The sequence below is a fragment of the Garra rufa genome, chromosome 2 (genome assembly GCF_049309525.1).
Source record: "Garra rufa chromosome 2, GarRuf1.0, whole genome shotgun sequence".
NCBI lineage: Eukaryota > Metazoa > Chordata > Actinopteri > Cypriniformes > Cyprinidae > Garra > Garra rufa.
Window position 1 is genome coordinate 19,501,309 of NC_133362.1, and position 19,078 is coordinate 19,520,386.

Genomic DNA, 19,078 nt, shown 5'->3' on the forward strand with positions numbered 1-19,078 from the left:
CTTTAGACAAAATGATCACACAATAGTTCATGGCTATTCACTGTTTAATGCACGGAAATAACAATATTCTGTCTCTGTACTAGGCACCAGAAAATGTAAACACATTATAGAAATAAACCTGGATGACACGGTGGGGATGTTTATATTATTGCACAGCAGAGAGACCCTGTCTGAGAGGATAGAAGCTCTGCTACAGCGGCGAGACGGATGCGTTCGACTGCACGCTTTGTTCGGTCCTTATTTTTCAAAACTAGCTGGCTAAAACGATAATTCCTTCCTTCCCAGAGCCCTATATTCTATTGGCACCCAACCCCCTCTCCCCTTTTTTCCATAAGCCGTCACAGCTGTACAGTCGTCCAGGTTTATTTGTCTTTCACTCACTGTGCTTCTCTGTAACGCACACATTAAAACATCACAGTAAAGATGAAGTTTGTCATGGAGCTACACGGATGCGGTGGGGTGAGAGGCTGGAGAGAGGGGGCGAGGGGTTCGTCTATCTCATGATTACATACATTACATGGGTCTATACAATATCTGCTACAGGGTTCTGGGACGTGGGGCTACAGAAGTTAGGAAAAGGAGGGGGAATTCACAAATATGATAGCCATACCTCTGTCTTTTAAATACTATGACTCACTATTGATTTGGTAAAGATATATTAGAAGCTTGTATAATTGGTCCAGCAGCTTTCTTGTAGCTGATATGTGTTTTGAACCCCCCAAAAATATATTTATATATATATGTATATAGAAGAAGAAAAAAAATAATTGCAAATAAGACGGTCAAAGCTGCCAGTCTCTTACACTCCGTACTCTCGCTCACTTGATCAATACACAGGGCAGGTTGAATCGATGCTCTCCAGAGTAGTTATGGTCGGAAAGAGAAAGGGAAAAAAATGAGAGTACATGAATAAAACTCTGGGTGCCAGTGGTGGTTGAGGAGGAGAGGAGAGGAGAGATGGAGACATGTGGTGCCCCTTGTCCTCCATCTTCCCTCATTCGTTTACTTCCAGAGCTGGGTGCTGAGGGTCTGACCGGAGGGGGGTGCAACCCAGCCGCCCATGGGGGCACCAGGTGCTCCAAATGCCATCGGAGCACCAGAACCGTTCAGGTTCATTCCAGACATCTGTTGGTTAATCTGAAAAACACAAGAGGGAGAAACAGAAGTGTGAAGCCTCTATGTAAAAGTGCCCCTGGTGCATTTTCCAATTTAGTAAACGTGAAAAAGGACAACCCAGTAACTTTGTTTTGGTAAGCTTTTCTCTGCAAGCATGTGAAAAAACGAGCCACTCAGATTTCATTCCCCCTGTGATGTAGGAAGGGGATCATCTTATAATATTACAGCTTCTTAAAGGAGTAATTCACTTTCAGAACAAAAATGTACAGATAATGTACTCACTCCTTTGTCATCCAAGATGTTCATGTCTTTTATTCTTCAGTCATAGAGAAATTGTTTTTTTTGAAGAAAACATTTCAGGATTCCTCTCCATATAATGGACTTCTGTGGTGCCCCTGAGTTTGAACTTCCAAAATACTTTGTTCTTTATATCTTTATTTTTCCCTTTACAGGGCAATTTATCAGACCTCACAAACATACGACTTTCATAAAACAACATAGCAGAAACACAACCACAACAAGACCTGAGCGTTTGCAGTACTCAGTTCTTATACTATTAAAATTCATGGTCCATCTTTATCTTTATGTTTTATGTAGGTACTTGCACTCAAAACTGCATTTGAAACAAGGGCTCTAAACAATCCCATTTAAGAAAGAAGGGTCTTATCTAGCAAAACGATCGGCCATTTATTTAAAAAAAAAAAAAAAATACAATTTCTATACTTTTTAACCTCAAACGCTTGGATTGTCAAGGTCTGCGTAAATTCTGGTTTTCTGGTTTAAGGATGTCCAAAAATCCCATCTCATTTTCTTCTGCAGCGATGTAGGACGATTTCGAAGTTGGAGAAGTACCGACCCAGTGTTTACAAAGTGAACATGCAAAGAAGATCAAATGTCCTTTACAAAAAAAGGTAAAACAGCAATGTAGGGTGATTTTGAAGTTGGAGGACAAAATGAAATGGGAGTCTTGAACCAGAAATTTGAGGTTAAAAGTATATAAATTGTAATTTTTTAAATATTTTATTGAAAATAACTGATTGTTTTACTAGATAAGACCTTTCTTCCTCGGCTGGGATTGTTTAGAGCCCTTTGAAGCTGCATTTAAACTGTATTTTAATGGTTCAAACTCAGGGGCACCATAGAAGTCCTCAGAAAACAATTTCTTTGCGACTGAAGAAAGAAAGACATGAACATCTTGGATGACAAGGGGGTGAGTACATTATCTGTACCTTTTTGTTCTGGAAGTGAACTACTCCTTTAATCTGGATGTTTCCACCACAGCACAGTCATTTTGTTTTTGCAAGTGACAATGGTGTACCAGTTCTAGTGCCATGGCAAAAGTTCAAGGAAAGCCTGCTAACTGTTCTGTCGTTGGCTGCACAGATGAGCACAGAACACTATTTAGAGTCCCAGCCTCAGAGGAGACAAGAGAGCAGTTGATTTATTTGATTTATTTACTGTATATTACGTTGCTGCCAAACAGATCTAATATAACCCTGCAATTTCTTTTTCAGCTGTTTACCTTCACAGACATAACCGACTGTTTTTGTACCTTGTCTGTTTTTAATCTAAATGTGTGTATTTGACAGTTAAAGCACAGTAAGACATGAAAGAGAACTAGTTTAGTACTCACATATGCTTTATGACAACCACTTTCTGAACGCATGCTTCCAATGTGTGCGCTCAGAAAACTGTATATCAGCAGTTTATACTGATATGGTTTAAAACACATGATTTCAGGATGATAGACATGATAATCAAAACAGATGCTGGTTTTTTTGTGCATCTACCTACCCAGAAAATATGAAAAAGGACAACGCAGTAACTTTGTTTTGGTAAGCATTTCTCTAAAGATGTGAAAAAAATGTGCCACACATTTCTAATATAAAGGTAATTTCTTTCCCAGCTGTTTACCAACACAGACATAACCGACTGTTTTTGTACCTCATGTGTGTTTTTAACCTAAACTTGTGTGTATTTGTCAGTTTAAGCGCAATAAGATATGAAAGAGAACTTAGTTATAACTTAGCTTCAGATGTGTGCGCCTGAAAAACCATATATCAGAAGTTTAAACTAACATGGCTTTAAAATGCATGATTTCAGCGTGATAGACATGATAATCAAAAGCAATCTGATGTTTTTTTCAGAGTATCTGAGGTACGAACTGTAAAGGCCCAGCTCTATTCTGGAAAAGGAATGGAGAGCAACAGTTTATGTGCATTTAAAGAGACATGCACGAAAACAACATGTTTCTGCTTCCACTTAAAATAGACATTTTCCAACTAATAAATGATCTGTGACGTATTTTGAGCTGAAAGTTCACAGACATACTAGGGACACCTGACACTTACATTACATTTTGTAAAGAGGAGCATAATAGGTCACCTTTAAGGCATCATAGGAAAAAAGTTTCTAAAAGCTTTGGTATTAAAAAAGAAATATATTTGTTTTTGTGGAGTTTCTACAGTAGCATGAAATTCAAAAGTGGTATTTTCACACAATCAGACCAGAGATCTGACCAGTCATTTCACCTCTTGATGGCCTGTCCCTCCAATGTTCCCTTTTCCTCTTATTTTTTCAGGTTACTAAGCTGTCCTCTGATCTTTAAACTCGTCAACCCTCTTATTACTCTTCGTCTACCCCTCTCTCCCTTTCATTTTCCCTTGACACCGACCAGTATTCGTTTTGAGAGCACAGCGGCGTCGAGGGTCCTGTGGAGTATGCTGGCTGTGGGGCAGCCTATCAGACACGTCTGTCTGATTTATACCACTGTCTCTACAGCTCATTGCCAGCAGAGAGAGAAAAACTAATGGTTTCAAATAAGCAGCCCGCTATTTTTCATTATTAACTTGAATTCAGGGAACTACTGTAAAGTTTGTGCAATCTTTATCCAGCTATCAAAAGGGATATATAAAGGAAAATAGGATTTTCTTTCTTAGAAATAAGAGTTTGATGTACTATGTTGACAATGGACGTACAAACCTACATAATCGACCAGTCTGTGGGTTGTCTGGCGTATATACAGAGGCTAAAGTAATTACAATCTATTGTAACACAAAACTAATCAACTCCAGATAAGAGGAACACCTCTCATGGCACATCATCCGACAGTAATCGTCTTGCAATATGTTGTTAAATGCAGTGGATCTGTGACACAAGTGGCGCTCGGGTGACGGTATTGCTGGTGTTTTAGAGGGGATGAAAGTAGAGAGATGACTTAAACCATACTGACAGTCTAACTGCACACTAACCCACTGTCGGCATGTTAAAAACCTCTGAGTTGTTGCGTTTAGAAATTCATTCTCTGTGAAGCACCACTTTTAAGAAAATATAACAGCTAAAACAAAGCCGACCTCACTAATTGACTAGATGGTTGGTGTTTACATAATGTTTATACAAGGTTATGCTAATGTTTACATAACTGCTTATTCACTATTCAGCAGCTCAGCCTGATCTGATGAGTGAAACAGTGAAGCGTGCCAGTACACAGAGGCTAGCCAATCATAAGCGAGCTAATTTACATTAAGAGTTAAGATACAACAAAACAACAGTGCTTGCTAAATAAATGTTAATTATTATATGTTAATTAATTATGACTTTTTAGAATACCTACACAACCGTTTTGGTTAAAAAATAGCATATGATTACTTGCTTTTGAAACTAATTATTGGCTTATTGTCATTATATATGTATTTTTAAGTCATTTTGAAAGCCATTGTTCGATTTTTATTACCAATTACCAAAACAATTGTAATTATACTCAGAATAATCGACCGATTACTCAAAAAATCATTAGTGACAGCCCTACTTTTATTCAAGATGCATTAAATTGATCTACTGAAGTGAAAGTAAAGAATTTTGAAAATGTTACCTAAGATCTATTCTTTATATACTTTATATACAAAATTTCTGTTCATTTAAGAATCCAGAAAAAATAATCAATCATTTGAACATACAAATTGCCTGTTACTTTATTTAGTACTGACCTGAATAAAACATTTCACATAAAATATGTTTACATATAGTCCATCAGAGAAAATAATAGTTGAATTGCCTGCCATTCCCCAGAAAAATCTTTCAGGTCCCACAAAATCTTTTTTTTTTTTTCAGTTTTTTTGCACCCTTTCCAACAATGACTATATGATTTAAAGATCCATCTTTTCACACTGAGGACAACTGAGGGACTCATATGCAACTATTACAGAAGGTTCAGACACTCACTGATGCTTCAGAAGGAAAAACTACACATTAAGAGCCAGGGTGTAAACCTTTGAAAAGAATGAAGATGTGTAAATTTTTCTTATTTTGCCTAAATATTGTATTTTTTCATTTAGTACAGCTATTAATGCACTGTGTTTCCTTCTGGAGCATCAGTGAGTGTTTGAACCTTCTGTAAGAGTTGCATATGAGCCCCTTAATTGTTCTCAGTGTGAAAAGATGGATCTCAAAATCATACAGTCATTGTGTGGTTTTGGGTTCAAATACACAAAAAAAACCTGAAAAACCAAAAAACTAGTATTAAAAATCAAGTGTATGTTAACTTTTGAACAGGGTCATTTTTATATATTCAACTATTATTTTCTCTTGTGGACTATATGTAAACGTCTTTAATGTGAAATATCTTTTTTAGGTCAGTACTATATATTAAAAAAAACATGCATTTTTTGTACGATCCATCCAATTTTGGTAAAATAATTAACATTTCGCAGATTCTGCAAGGTGTATGTAAACTTTTGACCTCAACTGTAAAGAAAGAGTAGCACTTGCCTTTTCCCATACAATCCTAAAATGCAAACTACAAAATACACAATCCAGGCACTTTTCATTGGCCTTCTATTTGTGTTTAATTCTAAAGCACTAAACCCCATCCTGAGGCAGTGAGGGAGGTTATCCATCACCGTGAACTCCTGGAGTGCTCTGATGTCTCACAAGGTGAATAAACCGCTTTAGGCCATGAAGTGTATGACTAGAGTAAGACAGGCAGAGGTAAAAATATGAAGAAGAAAAAAAAATCATCTGAAAATCCTCAGGAGGTTCCACTGTGGACCTTGACTTTATTTTGTGCTCAAATGCACAGCAGGACAAATTTGGCCAATCTCGTAATTACACCTGCTTCCTCCTCAACACAATACTGCCTACGCACAGAGAAATGAGTGTGCCGTGAGAGTGTGTTTGTGTTTGTAAATACTCCAAGAACAGTACTCAGCTATTCAGGGGAGTGAAAATCAAAAGCTAATGATTCTTCTCCCTGCTCACCACATCTCCTCAGACCTCCTTCGAAAAATAGGGAGATGCACTATGTGCTGGGTAACGAAGAAAAACATCTCAAGTCAGATCCATCTCGGAAAAAAAAAACACTCCTCCCAGGAAACCGTGCGGCAAAATTACCCTCACTCCAGAAAACCATTAAGCAAACGCATTTCTTTCCTCAGCCGGTCTCGCAAAATACAAATGCGCTGCTGAAGGCCTATAACTCAGGACGCGCACACACGCTTGCATTGTGGGGAGGGATTTTAATTAAGGCCGTGTGAGTGTAAAGCATGCTGTATTGATTTATGATGTGTAATTAACCTCCCGGAGGCTGAAATCTTGGACTCCCTTTGCTCTCAGCCTCATACACAGGGGGTCACGGGCCACGGGAGGCGGGGGCGAGGCAGGGAGATGATAGAAGTTGAAAGGTCGGAGTCACTGAGCCCTCATCTTTAATGAGCCACATGCAGATGGGAGGTGACAGCAGATTAGATGAGGATTTTAAAAACCCTTATTATGGATCTCTGATTATACGGTGGGAGTGACAGAGAGAGCTAAAGTGACAGCTCGCTTTCCACCTGAACTGGTTTTGAAAAGTTCTGATCTGAATAAAAGAAAAGCTTTGTGGATGCCAGGAGATGTATTGTTGGAACCGGATATGATGAATGGTAATAGCTTCGGATATAGATGTTCTCTCTATAAAAAGCTGATGCTGATCCACTGCAGCCAGTACGCTGCACCGATGATGAACGTCTACTTTTATATCAATGACTCATGGCAGATTCGGAGAAGGTTGGTTAAAAATACATTCCCTAGAAGAACATTATTAAGCTAACCTGAAGTGCTCGACCTCCGGTATGTGACTCAAGTGTACAGTCATCAACAGCAAGTAATTAGAACCTTTTTCAGGTTCACTTTTTTCCACCTACAACATTATTTCAGTTCTGTTTATGTCATGATATTATTACACTCATCATTCCTTTGCCAGCTGCCTGAATGCTTCCTCCACAACAGGTTCTTGTTGCTGCCAGAATTTACAGTCTCTTTCCTTTCTGCAATGTACCTATCACTTATTTAGGTCGTACACTCCAGTTTACCCAATGTGTTTATCAATCCAACTTAAATCACTTTATATCACTTGAGCACAGTGTAATCTTAAACGTTTCATTTATCCTGATCACCCTGTCTTTATAAAACAATATCAAGTTAATTTTATATTGTCATATATTCATGAAAAGTGAGGACCGTCCTATGTGCACTGCCCATTTACACCTAAATTTATAAAGAATATACACTATCGTTTAAAAGTCTGGGGTCAGTAAGAGTTCTTTAAATGTTAATTTGATCAGAAATACAGTAAAAACAATAGAGCGTGTGCCGGTTTGGTGGGGGATAATTGAGAATGAATGGGGGAAAGTCCTGTGAAAGGAGGCAATGCCTCATTGCAAAATGATTGGACACTGGTTATGATTGGCTTTGATTGGTTCATGTGATAAATCCTGCTTCTTGTGTTTGTGTGTGTTCCGTGTTTGCGAATCAGTTTGAATGTATATAATATGTGTATAATATAATGGCGTTAATGGAAAGACTAATAAAAAAGTAAGTAAACAACTCACACACTTAGACCACTTTGTTACATCAAAATAAGACTTAAAATGGCACGAAAACATGTTCTGTGAGAGTTTTTAGTGAATAATTAGTTTGGTGAAATTTAAGGTAAGGAGTTTTAATGACTGATGATCCAAATATTTCAAAAATAGTTTCAAAAAGTTAACTATTAAAAATCGCTGAATATAAGTTTACATAAAAAAATTAATTGTTTAAATTATTACTGCCTTGATCTATTATTTTGGAATAAATGTAAAATGCTTAAAAACACTAACTTGATGAGATTCATACTAGGCTTTAATATAGGGTTTAGTCAATGAAGTCGGTACTTTGATTAGTAGTAAATCTCCATCACGTGCGTTCAGCTGGAGCGGCAATTAATACACAGAGACGTAAATCACTGACAAGCTACGCCACATCGCGTTCAAAATCGCATTCGATTTTGAGCGCGATTTGGCGTAGCTTGTCAGTGATTTACGCCTCTGAACGCTCCAGCTGAACGCACGTGATGGAGATTTACTACTAATCAAAGTACCGGCTTCATTGACTTAACGCACCTCACAACATCGTTCGATTAATTGTGCAGCCCTACTTTAATAAGTAGAATACTGATTACGTTGTTAATCTAAAAACTTAAAAATAGGACCTTTATTTCTTATTCTTTTTCTGAAGTTTCTGCAAGTAATGTTTATACACACACACACACACACACACACACACACACACACACACACACACACACACACACACACACACACACACACACACACACGACCCTGGACCACAAATCCAGTCTTAAGTCGCTGGGGTATGTTTGTAGCAATAGCCAAAAATACATTGCATGGGTCAAAATTATTGATTTTTCTTTTATGCCAAAAATCATTAGGAAATTAAGTAAAGATCATGTTCCATGAAGATTTTTTGTTAAAAATTCCTACTTTAAAGGTATCAAAATGTAATTTTTGATTAGTAATATGCATTGTTAAGAACTTAATTTGGACAACTTTAAAGGAGATTTTCTCAGTATTTTGATTTTTTTGCACCCTCAGATTCCAGATTTTCAAATAGATGTATCTCGGCCAAATATTGTCCTATCCTAACAAACCATACATCAATAGAAAGCTTATTTACTGAGCTTTCATATTCTATATACATCTCAGTTTTGTAAAATTTAACCTTATGACTGGTTTTGTGGTCCAGGGTCACATATATATATAGTTGAGGTAAAAAGTTTACATACACCTTGCAGAATCTGCAAAATGTTAATTATTTTACCAAAATAAGATGGATTATACAAAATGGATGTTATTTTTCATTTACTACTGACCTGAATACGATATTTCACATAAAAGACACTTACATATAGTGCACAAGAGAAAATAATAGTTGAATTTATCAAATTTTGAACAATGAAGATGTGTACATTTTTCTTATTTTGCCTAAATATATATATATATTTTTTTTTCATATTGAACTGCCCTTTAGAAGCTACAGAAAATATTTACATCCCAGAATACAAAATAAGTTAAATTTACCCTAATCTTCAAATTCAAAATGTTTTCACCCCCTGGCTCTTAATGCATTGCGCATTAGTGAGCATTTAAACTTTCTGTAATAGTTGCATATGAGTCCCTCAGTTGTCCTCAGTTTGAGAAGATGGATCTCAAAACATACAGTTATTGCTGGAAAGAGTTTAAACACAAAAAATGCTAATAACCAAACAACTTGTGGGACCTGAAGGATTTCTCTCAAGAACAACGGGCGGTTTAACTGTTCAGGGCAAACAAGGGACTCATGAACTGTCTAACTCACTATCACTAAACAAAAAACAAAAAAAAACAAAGCTGTGGATCAATCAGGTAACAACACAGTATTAAGAATCAAGTGTATGTAAACTTTTGAAAGGGGTCAATTTTATAAATTCAACTACTATTTTCTCGTGGACGATATGTAAATGTCTTTCATGTGAAATATCTTATTCAGGTCAGTACTAAATAAAAACTAATATGTTTTTTGTATGAACCCTCTTATTTTGATAAAATTAACATTTTGCAGATTCTGCAAGGTGTATGTACACATTTGACCTCATCTGTATTCGTTGATGACTAGAAAGTTCAAAACAATAGTATTTATTGAAAATAGAAATATTTTGTAACATTGTATTACTGTAATTTCAAAACATGTCTTTAGGGGTCTTAATCAACGCCTAATAACCCTAAAATCTGAATGTAATGATATAATAACATATCATGCTTATGATAATATAACAGTTATTTATATTAATAATCAATAAAATCGATACATTTAGATACAAATAAGAAGGTTTAATTTGGTTGGAAGGTAATTATAACATAAAATTATAGAATAATATGAACCATATTGTAAAAATATTATTAAACATTAAACCGTCTCCGCATTTCTTGAACCAAATGCCCTCATTTCAAAATCCCACTCTTCAAAGGTATTTCAGCATACCAAATGTACCAAAACACTTCCAGCATAGACTTTAAACAGCATAGGATGTTTCTAAAGTGTACTTAATGTTGTTCACAGGCCTAGAGCTGTCACAGAGACGTGTGTGATTTCATAAGAGACTTATTTCAGTGACTGAAGGAACTGTGGTAAAATTCTTATAGCACCAATAACAGTCACAAATCTAAATATAACATACCTGTGCCATATTCCACTGTCCTTGTTGACCTGGCTGCATGGCGTACATGTTTTGAGGGGGCACCATGCCCTGAGGTCCCATCATGCCCGGGGCCAAGCCCATCACTCCTGGCTGTGCGTTTCCCATGAAACCGTTAGGCATCGTCATGCCAACCATCATGCCCGTATTCTGGCCCATCATAGCACCGCCCTGTCCCATGACGGCCCCCATCATTGTAGTAGGCGGCATGGCTCCTCCCATCCCAGGGAAGGCCTGGAAGTTCCCCTGTGGCTGCGCAGGGAACTGCATCTGAGACGGGCCCATGAACATCGCAGTCGCTGTGGGAGCACAAAGTTACACAAATAAGAAGATTTACACACGACGACATGTTCAATATGTTCAAAGAGACAAAAACAGAAGCAGACAGGAGGACACTGACACACAAAGCATCACAGATGGAAGAGAGCGATCAATATCTGCGCTAATGTGTGCAGTTCCTCGCCTCGAGCCCAGAGGAAATGGATCTTTGAGACAGAAGAGGTGTGCAGGATGAAAGGGGGCATCTAAAGCGTCCTGATGGTGGAGAATTGGCAGCGCCTTCATTTGGAGCATCCAAGGTTTTGGGAAATGTCCTCTTTGAAGAGTAGGGCAGGCGAAGCAGGCAGCTTTAAACTACGTTCAGCAGTATCAGAGTGCTGAGACACGCAGTGCTTGAATTATTGATACCCCCATTAAAGCAGGGCTTCTCAAGAACCTCGCTTGCTTTCTCTTTCACTCAAACACACACACACTCCCACAGCACCATTAGAAATGGACTCCGGATGCATAGCGCCATTTATAGATCTGCATTCTCTCGCTCAGAACGCTCATTCTCTGAGGAATAAGAAAGTGGGACTCGCAGGGGATGGATGTACCTTGTGCAGGCTGTTGTGGGACGGTGCTGGAGCCGTACAAGGAGAGAATAGAGTCCTTGGAGAGAGGTTTCTTGGCCGAGTCCTCTGCTTTGCTGCTCCCGCTGGTTTCGCTAAACAGGTCCAGATCTCCCTGTGCTGGAGCAGCACTTCCTGTGCCCGTAGCACCTGCCACAGCCCCTCCGGCGGAGTTGGCCTGAGCGCTCCCAGCTGCCTTACTGGAACTGACCTGCAGAGCACAGGAGACGGTCGACTTTAACTCACAGACACCCTCAACACCGGCTTACACGGGTTCACACAATAACTCCCTCAGATATCAATACAACTCATTAGCAATCACAGACATACATGGATATATCTGTGGGCCCTAAAATCATGAGCCAAATGAGGTATCTCAACAGACCTTCCAGTCTAAATGGTGGGAAACGTGTGCCAAATCACCTAGATAGAGCTCCAAAACATTAACAGAATAACAGAAAAGTACCAAAAACTATTTTGTCTAAATAAATTATAACAGTAAACACTAAAATCAATCATTTTAACAGTCGATTTCAAAACATATATGTGACCCTGGACCACAAAACCAGTCATAAGGTTAAATTTTACAAAACTGAGATGTATACATCACATGGAAGCTCAATAAATAAGCTTTCTATTGATGTATGGTTTGTTAGGATAGGACAATATTTGGCCGAGATACATCTATTTGAAAATCTGGAATCTGAGGGTGCAAAAAAATCAAAATACTGAGAAAATCACCTTTAAAGTTGTCCAAATTAAGTTCTTAACAGTGCATATTACTAATCAAAAATTACAATTATATATATATATATATATATATATAAACTAAATATATTCAATTATAATTTTATTTTATGTTTTAAATACAGTCATTTTCAATTTTTATTTATATTAATATACTTATTTTCTAAATATTTAAAGGATTAGTTCACTTCCAGAACAAAAATTTACAGATAATTTACTCACCCCTTTGTCATCCAAGATGTTTGAGGAAAACATTTCAGGAATTTTCTCCATATAGTGGACTTCTGTGGTGCTTGTGAGTTTGAACTTACAAAAAGCAGTTTAAATGCAGCTTCAAAGGGCTCTAAATGATCCCTGTTCTAAAAAAGATACAATTTGTATACTTTTTAACCTTAAATGCTCGTCTTGTCTAGCTCTGGTTGATTTCAGGTTCTGTGCACTCAGGTTCAATACAGTGAGTTTATATCGGAATCTCATTTTCTTTAAAATTGTCCCACATCGCTGCAGAAGTACAGACTCAGTGTTTACAAAGTGAACATGCAACAAAAGGTCAAACACTAATTTTACCCTAACTGTCTTGAACCGGAGTGCACAGAGTACGCATCACAGAGCTATACGAGCATTTGTGGTTAAAAAGTGTATAAATTGTCAATATCAATATCATTTTTTTAATAACTAATCGTTACTCTAGATAACACCCTTCTTCCTCGTTTGGGATTATTTAGAGCCCATTGAAGCTGAATTTAAACTGCATTTTCACAATATTGCATTAAACATTGCATTTGCAAGTTCAAACTCATAGGCACCATAGAAGTCCTGAAATGTTTTCCTCAAAAAAAAAAAAAAAACAATTTCTTCACAACTGAAGAAAGAAAGATATGAACATCTTGGATGCGAGGGGTTAGGTTATAATTAGGTGAGTAAATTATCTGTAAATTTTTGTTCTGGAAGTGAACTAGTCCTTTAAGAGCCATCAAAGATCTTGGTTTCCTAGCCTGGTTTTACAGGGAGTTTGAGCACTTATCAGCTGGCTGACCAGTTATGATCAGGAAACCAGTTTAGGCTGGTCTTAACTGGATCAAAACTAGACCATGTTGCTGCCACAGTACAAGTAAATGTGTGGCAATTTCTCCAAAATTTCGCTACGGCTTTGAGTTAGTCACAGGGATATGCTACGCTGACCAAGTCAAACCTAAGGAAATCTTTCGCTCTCTTGTTATCATATCGGCCAAGATGTTAATGTCTTACTTTCCTCAGTCAAAAAGAAATGAAGGTTTTTTAAGGAAAACATTCCAGGATTTTTCTCCATATAGTGTATTTTAATAAATATCAGCGGGTTGAAGGTACAAATTGCAATTTCAACGCAACTTCAAAGGGCTCTACATGATCCCAGCCACGAAATAAGGGTCTTATCTAGCAAAACGATCGCATTACGTAATCACGTTGGAAAGGTCACTCACGGTTAATTCTTCTGTGTACTCCAGTTCAAAAAGGGTAGGGTGAAAAAAAATCTAATTTTCTCCTCCAACTTCAAAATCATCCAATAACACTAGGTTAGTACTTTGTTCCAAAGTGACTATGCAATGCGCAAAGTCGAGCTAGTGCAAGATGAGCATTTGTGGTTAAAAGTATATAAATTTGTATTTTTCTTAGAAACTGGCCAATCGTTTTGCTAAGACCCTTATTCCTCAGCTAAGATGATGTAGAGCCCTTTGAAGCTGCATTGAAACTGCAATTTGGACCTTCAACCCATTCATGCCCACTGTAGTCCACAATATAGATAAAAATCCTGGAATTTTTTTCATCAAAAACCTTAATTTCTTTTCGACTGAAGAAAGAAAGACATCTTGGATGACATGGGGGTGAGTAAATTATCAAGAACTTTTTATTCAAGAGTGAACTAATCCTTTAATCACAGACATTCCTAATGTGACAGGATTTGCTCACGAAAATTCACAGAACAATTGTAAATGTGGCCATATCTCAAGGAATGTCAAATAATCAAATCACAGTTGGTTAAAAATATCCATCCAGTATTAACTCAGATGGGAGAAGACAAACACACATACACACACAGATGAAAGAAAGGCTTCATCATCTTCAAGCTGAGAAATGACATTAATTAGACTGCAGCTGTGATGAATGAATAGCTCAGGAAGAGGAGACACAATTCACCGTTTACACAAACTTAGAGCACACACAAATAACAGAAGATAGAGGAGACAATCACATCAGTAAGAGGCAGTTTGTGTTCAGTCAAAGCACCTGCATCCTTTTACTCAATTACAGTCGGGTGATGCTAGAGTAGCAGCCACAAAGCTGCAGATGGTACGACTGATGCCATGGATACCCTCCGAAAAGCAAGTCTGTTAATATGAAACTGAGGGAAAGTTCTAGACCTAAAAAGCTCATAGTTCACATTTCCAAGAAAGTCAGGAGGGTGACAAGTAACTTGCTGACTCTGGTGCCACATGGCTGAAGAAACTCAACAGTGGCCCAAGGTCATGTTCAGTGATGTGCGAGACCTGGGTGAGTCTTGCTGAGGTTTGGCACAGGCTCCGGTCCATTTGTGAATAAGAATCAGGAGGACATCACGCCATTATAAGCAGGACTGAAGACAATACGCTGGCAGCACACCATGCTTTAATGATACTACATATTATCCATGCCAGGAGGACCTCATGAAACCTAGTGTCTTTGTCCTTTAGCTTGAGGGTATTTATAAGCTAGTGATAAAATTAAAGAGACAGTTCACCCAAAAACAAAAATTCTCTTATTAATTACTCACCCTCATGTCGTTCCAAACCTGTAAGACCTTTGTCCATCTTTGGAACATAAATCAAGATATTTTCTGATGAATTCCGAGAGCTTTTTGACCTGCATGGACAGGTTCAAGCCCCAGAATGCACGTCAAAGACTGACACGGAAGAGAAGAAATTGTTGAATAAAGTTGCTATTTTTGTTTTCTTTGTGCACAAAAAGCATTCTCGTAGCTTGATAAAAATTACAGAGGAACCACTGGTGTCACATGGACTATTTTAACAGAGTTCATACAGATACTGTAAAATTAAATTCTTTCAAGGACTTTTCAAGCACTACCTTTTTGATTTTTAAGGACTTCAATCAGATATCTCACTTATGTCTTCTATTTCAAATTCTAAAAAAGAGAGATAGATAAATAAAAATACATAATTTCAGATCAGCACTCGAAGCGTGGATCGTGAATCATTTAACTTAGGTCAGAACTCTGCGTCTCGCTAATCATTTGATTTAGATTGTGACTTCAAATAGCGTATCGCAAATAATTTTATTTTATTAATCAATTTGCAAAATGATTTATGAACCTGTTCCGATCTAAATCAAATAATTTGTGATACACGATTTAAAGTCCTGATCTGAAACATATGATTCGCGACACGATTGGAGATCCATTTCACCCATCACCACATGCTTTTTTAAAATCATTACAAGCAATGTTGAAATTTGAAAATGACTTTTACTTTGACCGGGTGTTTGAATCAATTGGAGCGGTTCCAGCATAAATTACCCAATTGATTTGGTTCATCTGTTCCTCTTTTCGCATCTTTAGCCATGTTTACACGACACTGTCAGTACTACTTGCTTAGCTCGATAGTTTTCTGACATTAACTGAAATAAGAAAAAAAAGGCATGATGCTTACTGACAAAGTTAAACGCTTATTTCATAGATACATTGTCTTTCAATAATTCAAGCACTTTTCAAGTAAAAAAGTCAAATTCAAGTATCTTAAGGGCCTTGTACAAACCTTGTTTTAATGATGTCCTTACAACCTTTCTGGCCCTTGAATGTGGTAGTTGCGTTGCTGTCTATGCAGGGTCAGAAAGCTCTCGGATTTCATCAAAAATATCTTTATTTGTGATCCTAAGATGAACGAAGGTCTTACGAGTTTGGAACGACATGTGTTTGACAAAGCAAAAGCAATTAGCTGAAAAAAGTCTGATTCAAACTTTCCATTTTACCAGGAAATAATTTAAAGGAAGAAACTGCACTCACCAAACGATTTCACAGGGTCTTTTAAGTACTAGAGCTAATTATAACGTTTCACCCTCTATAGAGAGAAAAATGCAGAGAGAGAGAGAGAGAGAGAGAGAGAGAGAGAGAGAGAGAGAGAGGGAGTGAAAACACAGAGGGCAGAATGTGCAACATCATTTGAATTCAAATCAAGCGAAAACAAATAGATGTGTGTATCAATCGATTTCCCCCACAAAAATCTTCCCACTCCAGCATCATTAGGTGGCAAACATGCTTACTCAGATGGCAGATATCGAACAGGCCATTCTCTGAAGTTCACTGCTGAAGTACAAGTCTGACACAAGCTCATAAATTAAACTAAACGAAAAGAGTGTGATTCAGAGACAGTCTCCGCTCTCCCGCTGTCTATCCATCAGTGTCCTGGAGCTCCGAGCACGCAAATGTTCCACAGTAATCAGAGACAAAAAAGCAGGGTTGGGAGGACGGGCTGGAGGTTGGCAGGGACATGTGTGGACGCTCTCTTCCCATTTAGATGGGTCGACGATATGCAGCTCTGCGCTTAGGTATGCGGGAGTAACACCTCCAGCTGCTGCTGCTGCAGCAGTCTGCGCATCTGATAAGAGGCGAGCCGAGCTGAACACGGGTGAACAGCACTGCGGCGCGATAAGGCAAACACCGCATCGCAGATCTGATACGTAAACCTCTCGGATGATTAACCTGTGAAGGCTGATGCTAACACTACTGTGTGCTGCAGCCTGTAATGGGTTCAGCCTTTGATATGCACGAGAGAAAAGAGGCGAGGAACAAAGAAATCATACGAACTCTTGACAGCTAGTCTCGAGACCCCGGCAACAAGCAAGAACATACTTACTTGGCAGGAGTGAGCCTTTTTTTTTTTTTTCGGGCCACATTATGAAAAAGAGATGACATAAGCCCTTTTCTCTATTTGTAATATGAGTGACATTTGAAGGAATCCATACGGGAGTCTGCAGAGGGACACAGGAAATGCTATTAGAATTAAAAATAGATGAGGAGGGGGAGGCCAGGAGACCTATATACTCTATAATTCAGGGAGACGGACTGAATTTTTTCTATGCTCCATGAATGAGAAAGGAGAGAGACAACTTTTGTGTTGACATGTACATGTTTATAGTTTAATGGCAGAGAGATAGAACTAATGACAGACAGAATGATAGAACAAGAGAACAAGAGACTGATAAATAGAATGAGCGACAGAGATAGAATGACACATAGAATGAGAGAGAGAACTACAGACAGAACAAACAGACAGAATGATAGAATGACAGACAGATAGACACACATCTATAGTCATCTAGAATTCCATCTATCTACACATCACTCTATCCATGCATCTATCCATCATCCAGTGTTCCATCCATCTATCTATCCATCTATCAATCCGTCAATCTATCTAGTGTTCCATTCATCTATCCATCTATTCATCCATCTAGTGTTCTTTCCATTCATCCACCCATTTATTCATCCATCTAGTGTTCTATCCATTCATCCATCCATCTGTTCATCCATCTAGTGTTCTATCCATTCATCCATCCATCTGTTCATCCATCTAGTGTTCTATCCATTCATCCATCCATCTGTTCATCCATCTAGTGTTCTATCCATTCATCCATCCATCTGTTCATCCATCTAGTGTTCTATCCATTCATCCATCCATCTATCGTTCCATCTATCTATCTAGTGTTCCATTCATCTATCCACCTATTCATCCATCTAGTGTTCTATCCATTCATCCATCCATCTGTTCATCCATCTAGTGTTCTATCCATTCATCCATCCATCTGTTCATCCATCTAGTGTTCTATCCATTCATCCATCCATCTATCTATCGTTCCATCTATCTATCTAGTGTTCCATTCATCTATCCATCTATTCATCCATCTAGTGTTCTTTCCATTCATCCACCCATCTATTCATCCATCTAGTGTTCTTTCCATTCATCCATCCATCTATTCATCCATCTAGTGTTCTATCCATTCATCCATCCATCTGTTCATCCATCTAGTGTTCTATCCATTCATCCATCCATCTATCTATCGTTCCATCTATCTATCTAGCGTTCCATCTATCTACCATTCCATCCACCTATCCATCCATTCATCCACCCACCCATAGCATTCCATCTATCTATCCATCTATATATCTATATCTATCTGTACCTCTATATATCTATATCTATCTATCCATCCATCCATATCTATCGCATTCCATCTATCTATCATCTATATATCTATATCTATCCATCTATCTATCAATCAATCTACCAATATATCCATCTACCAAATATATCCATCTACCAACATATCTACCAATCTACCTATCTATATATCTATCCATCTACCCATGCATCCATCCATTCATCCATCTAGCGTTTCATCCATCATTCGATCTATCTACTATTCCATGCATCACGGTCCATATATCTATCCATCTATTTATTGTTCCATCTATCTATCTAGTGTCCATCTATAGTGTTTAATTGATCCATCCATCCATAGCGTTTCCATCAATCACGGCCCATCCATCAATCTACTGTCCCATCTATCTATCTAGTGTCTGTTTTTTATTTTATTTTATAAAATGTAGTATTTATTCTAACAGTATGAGATTTCAGATGAACTCTTGTAATAAACTTACTCCCTCCTCTCATTCACCACAATCAGTGTGACACCAAACCCATGAATATTTGATCTTTCCCACCCCCACATTAGCACAGAAACACACACG

At 37.9% G+C, this 19,078-nt stretch overlaps 1 protein-coding gene across 3 annotated transcripts in view; it reads right to left on the reverse strand.

The window, feature by feature from the left end:
- Positions 1 to 26: 26 nt before the first annotated feature.
- smap1 (small ArfGAP 1) overlaps positions 27 to 19,078 on the reverse strand; it is a 148,426-nt gene continuing 129,374 nt past the window's right edge. For all 3 annotated transcript variants that reach the window (XM_073833838.1, XM_073833837.1, XM_073833836.1), the window contains 3 exons: positions 11,539 to 11,764; positions 10,646 to 10,962; positions 27 to 1,137 (listed from right to left, as the gene is read on the reverse strand). In XM_073833838.1, the coding sequence (XP_073689939.1) occupies positions 1,003 to 1,137; positions 10,646 to 10,962; positions 11,539 to 11,764 (678 nt within the window). In that variant the 3' untranslated portion in view covers positions 27 to 1,002. The remainder of the gene's footprint in view (positions 1,138 to 10,645; positions 10,963 to 11,538; positions 11,765 to 19,078) is intronic.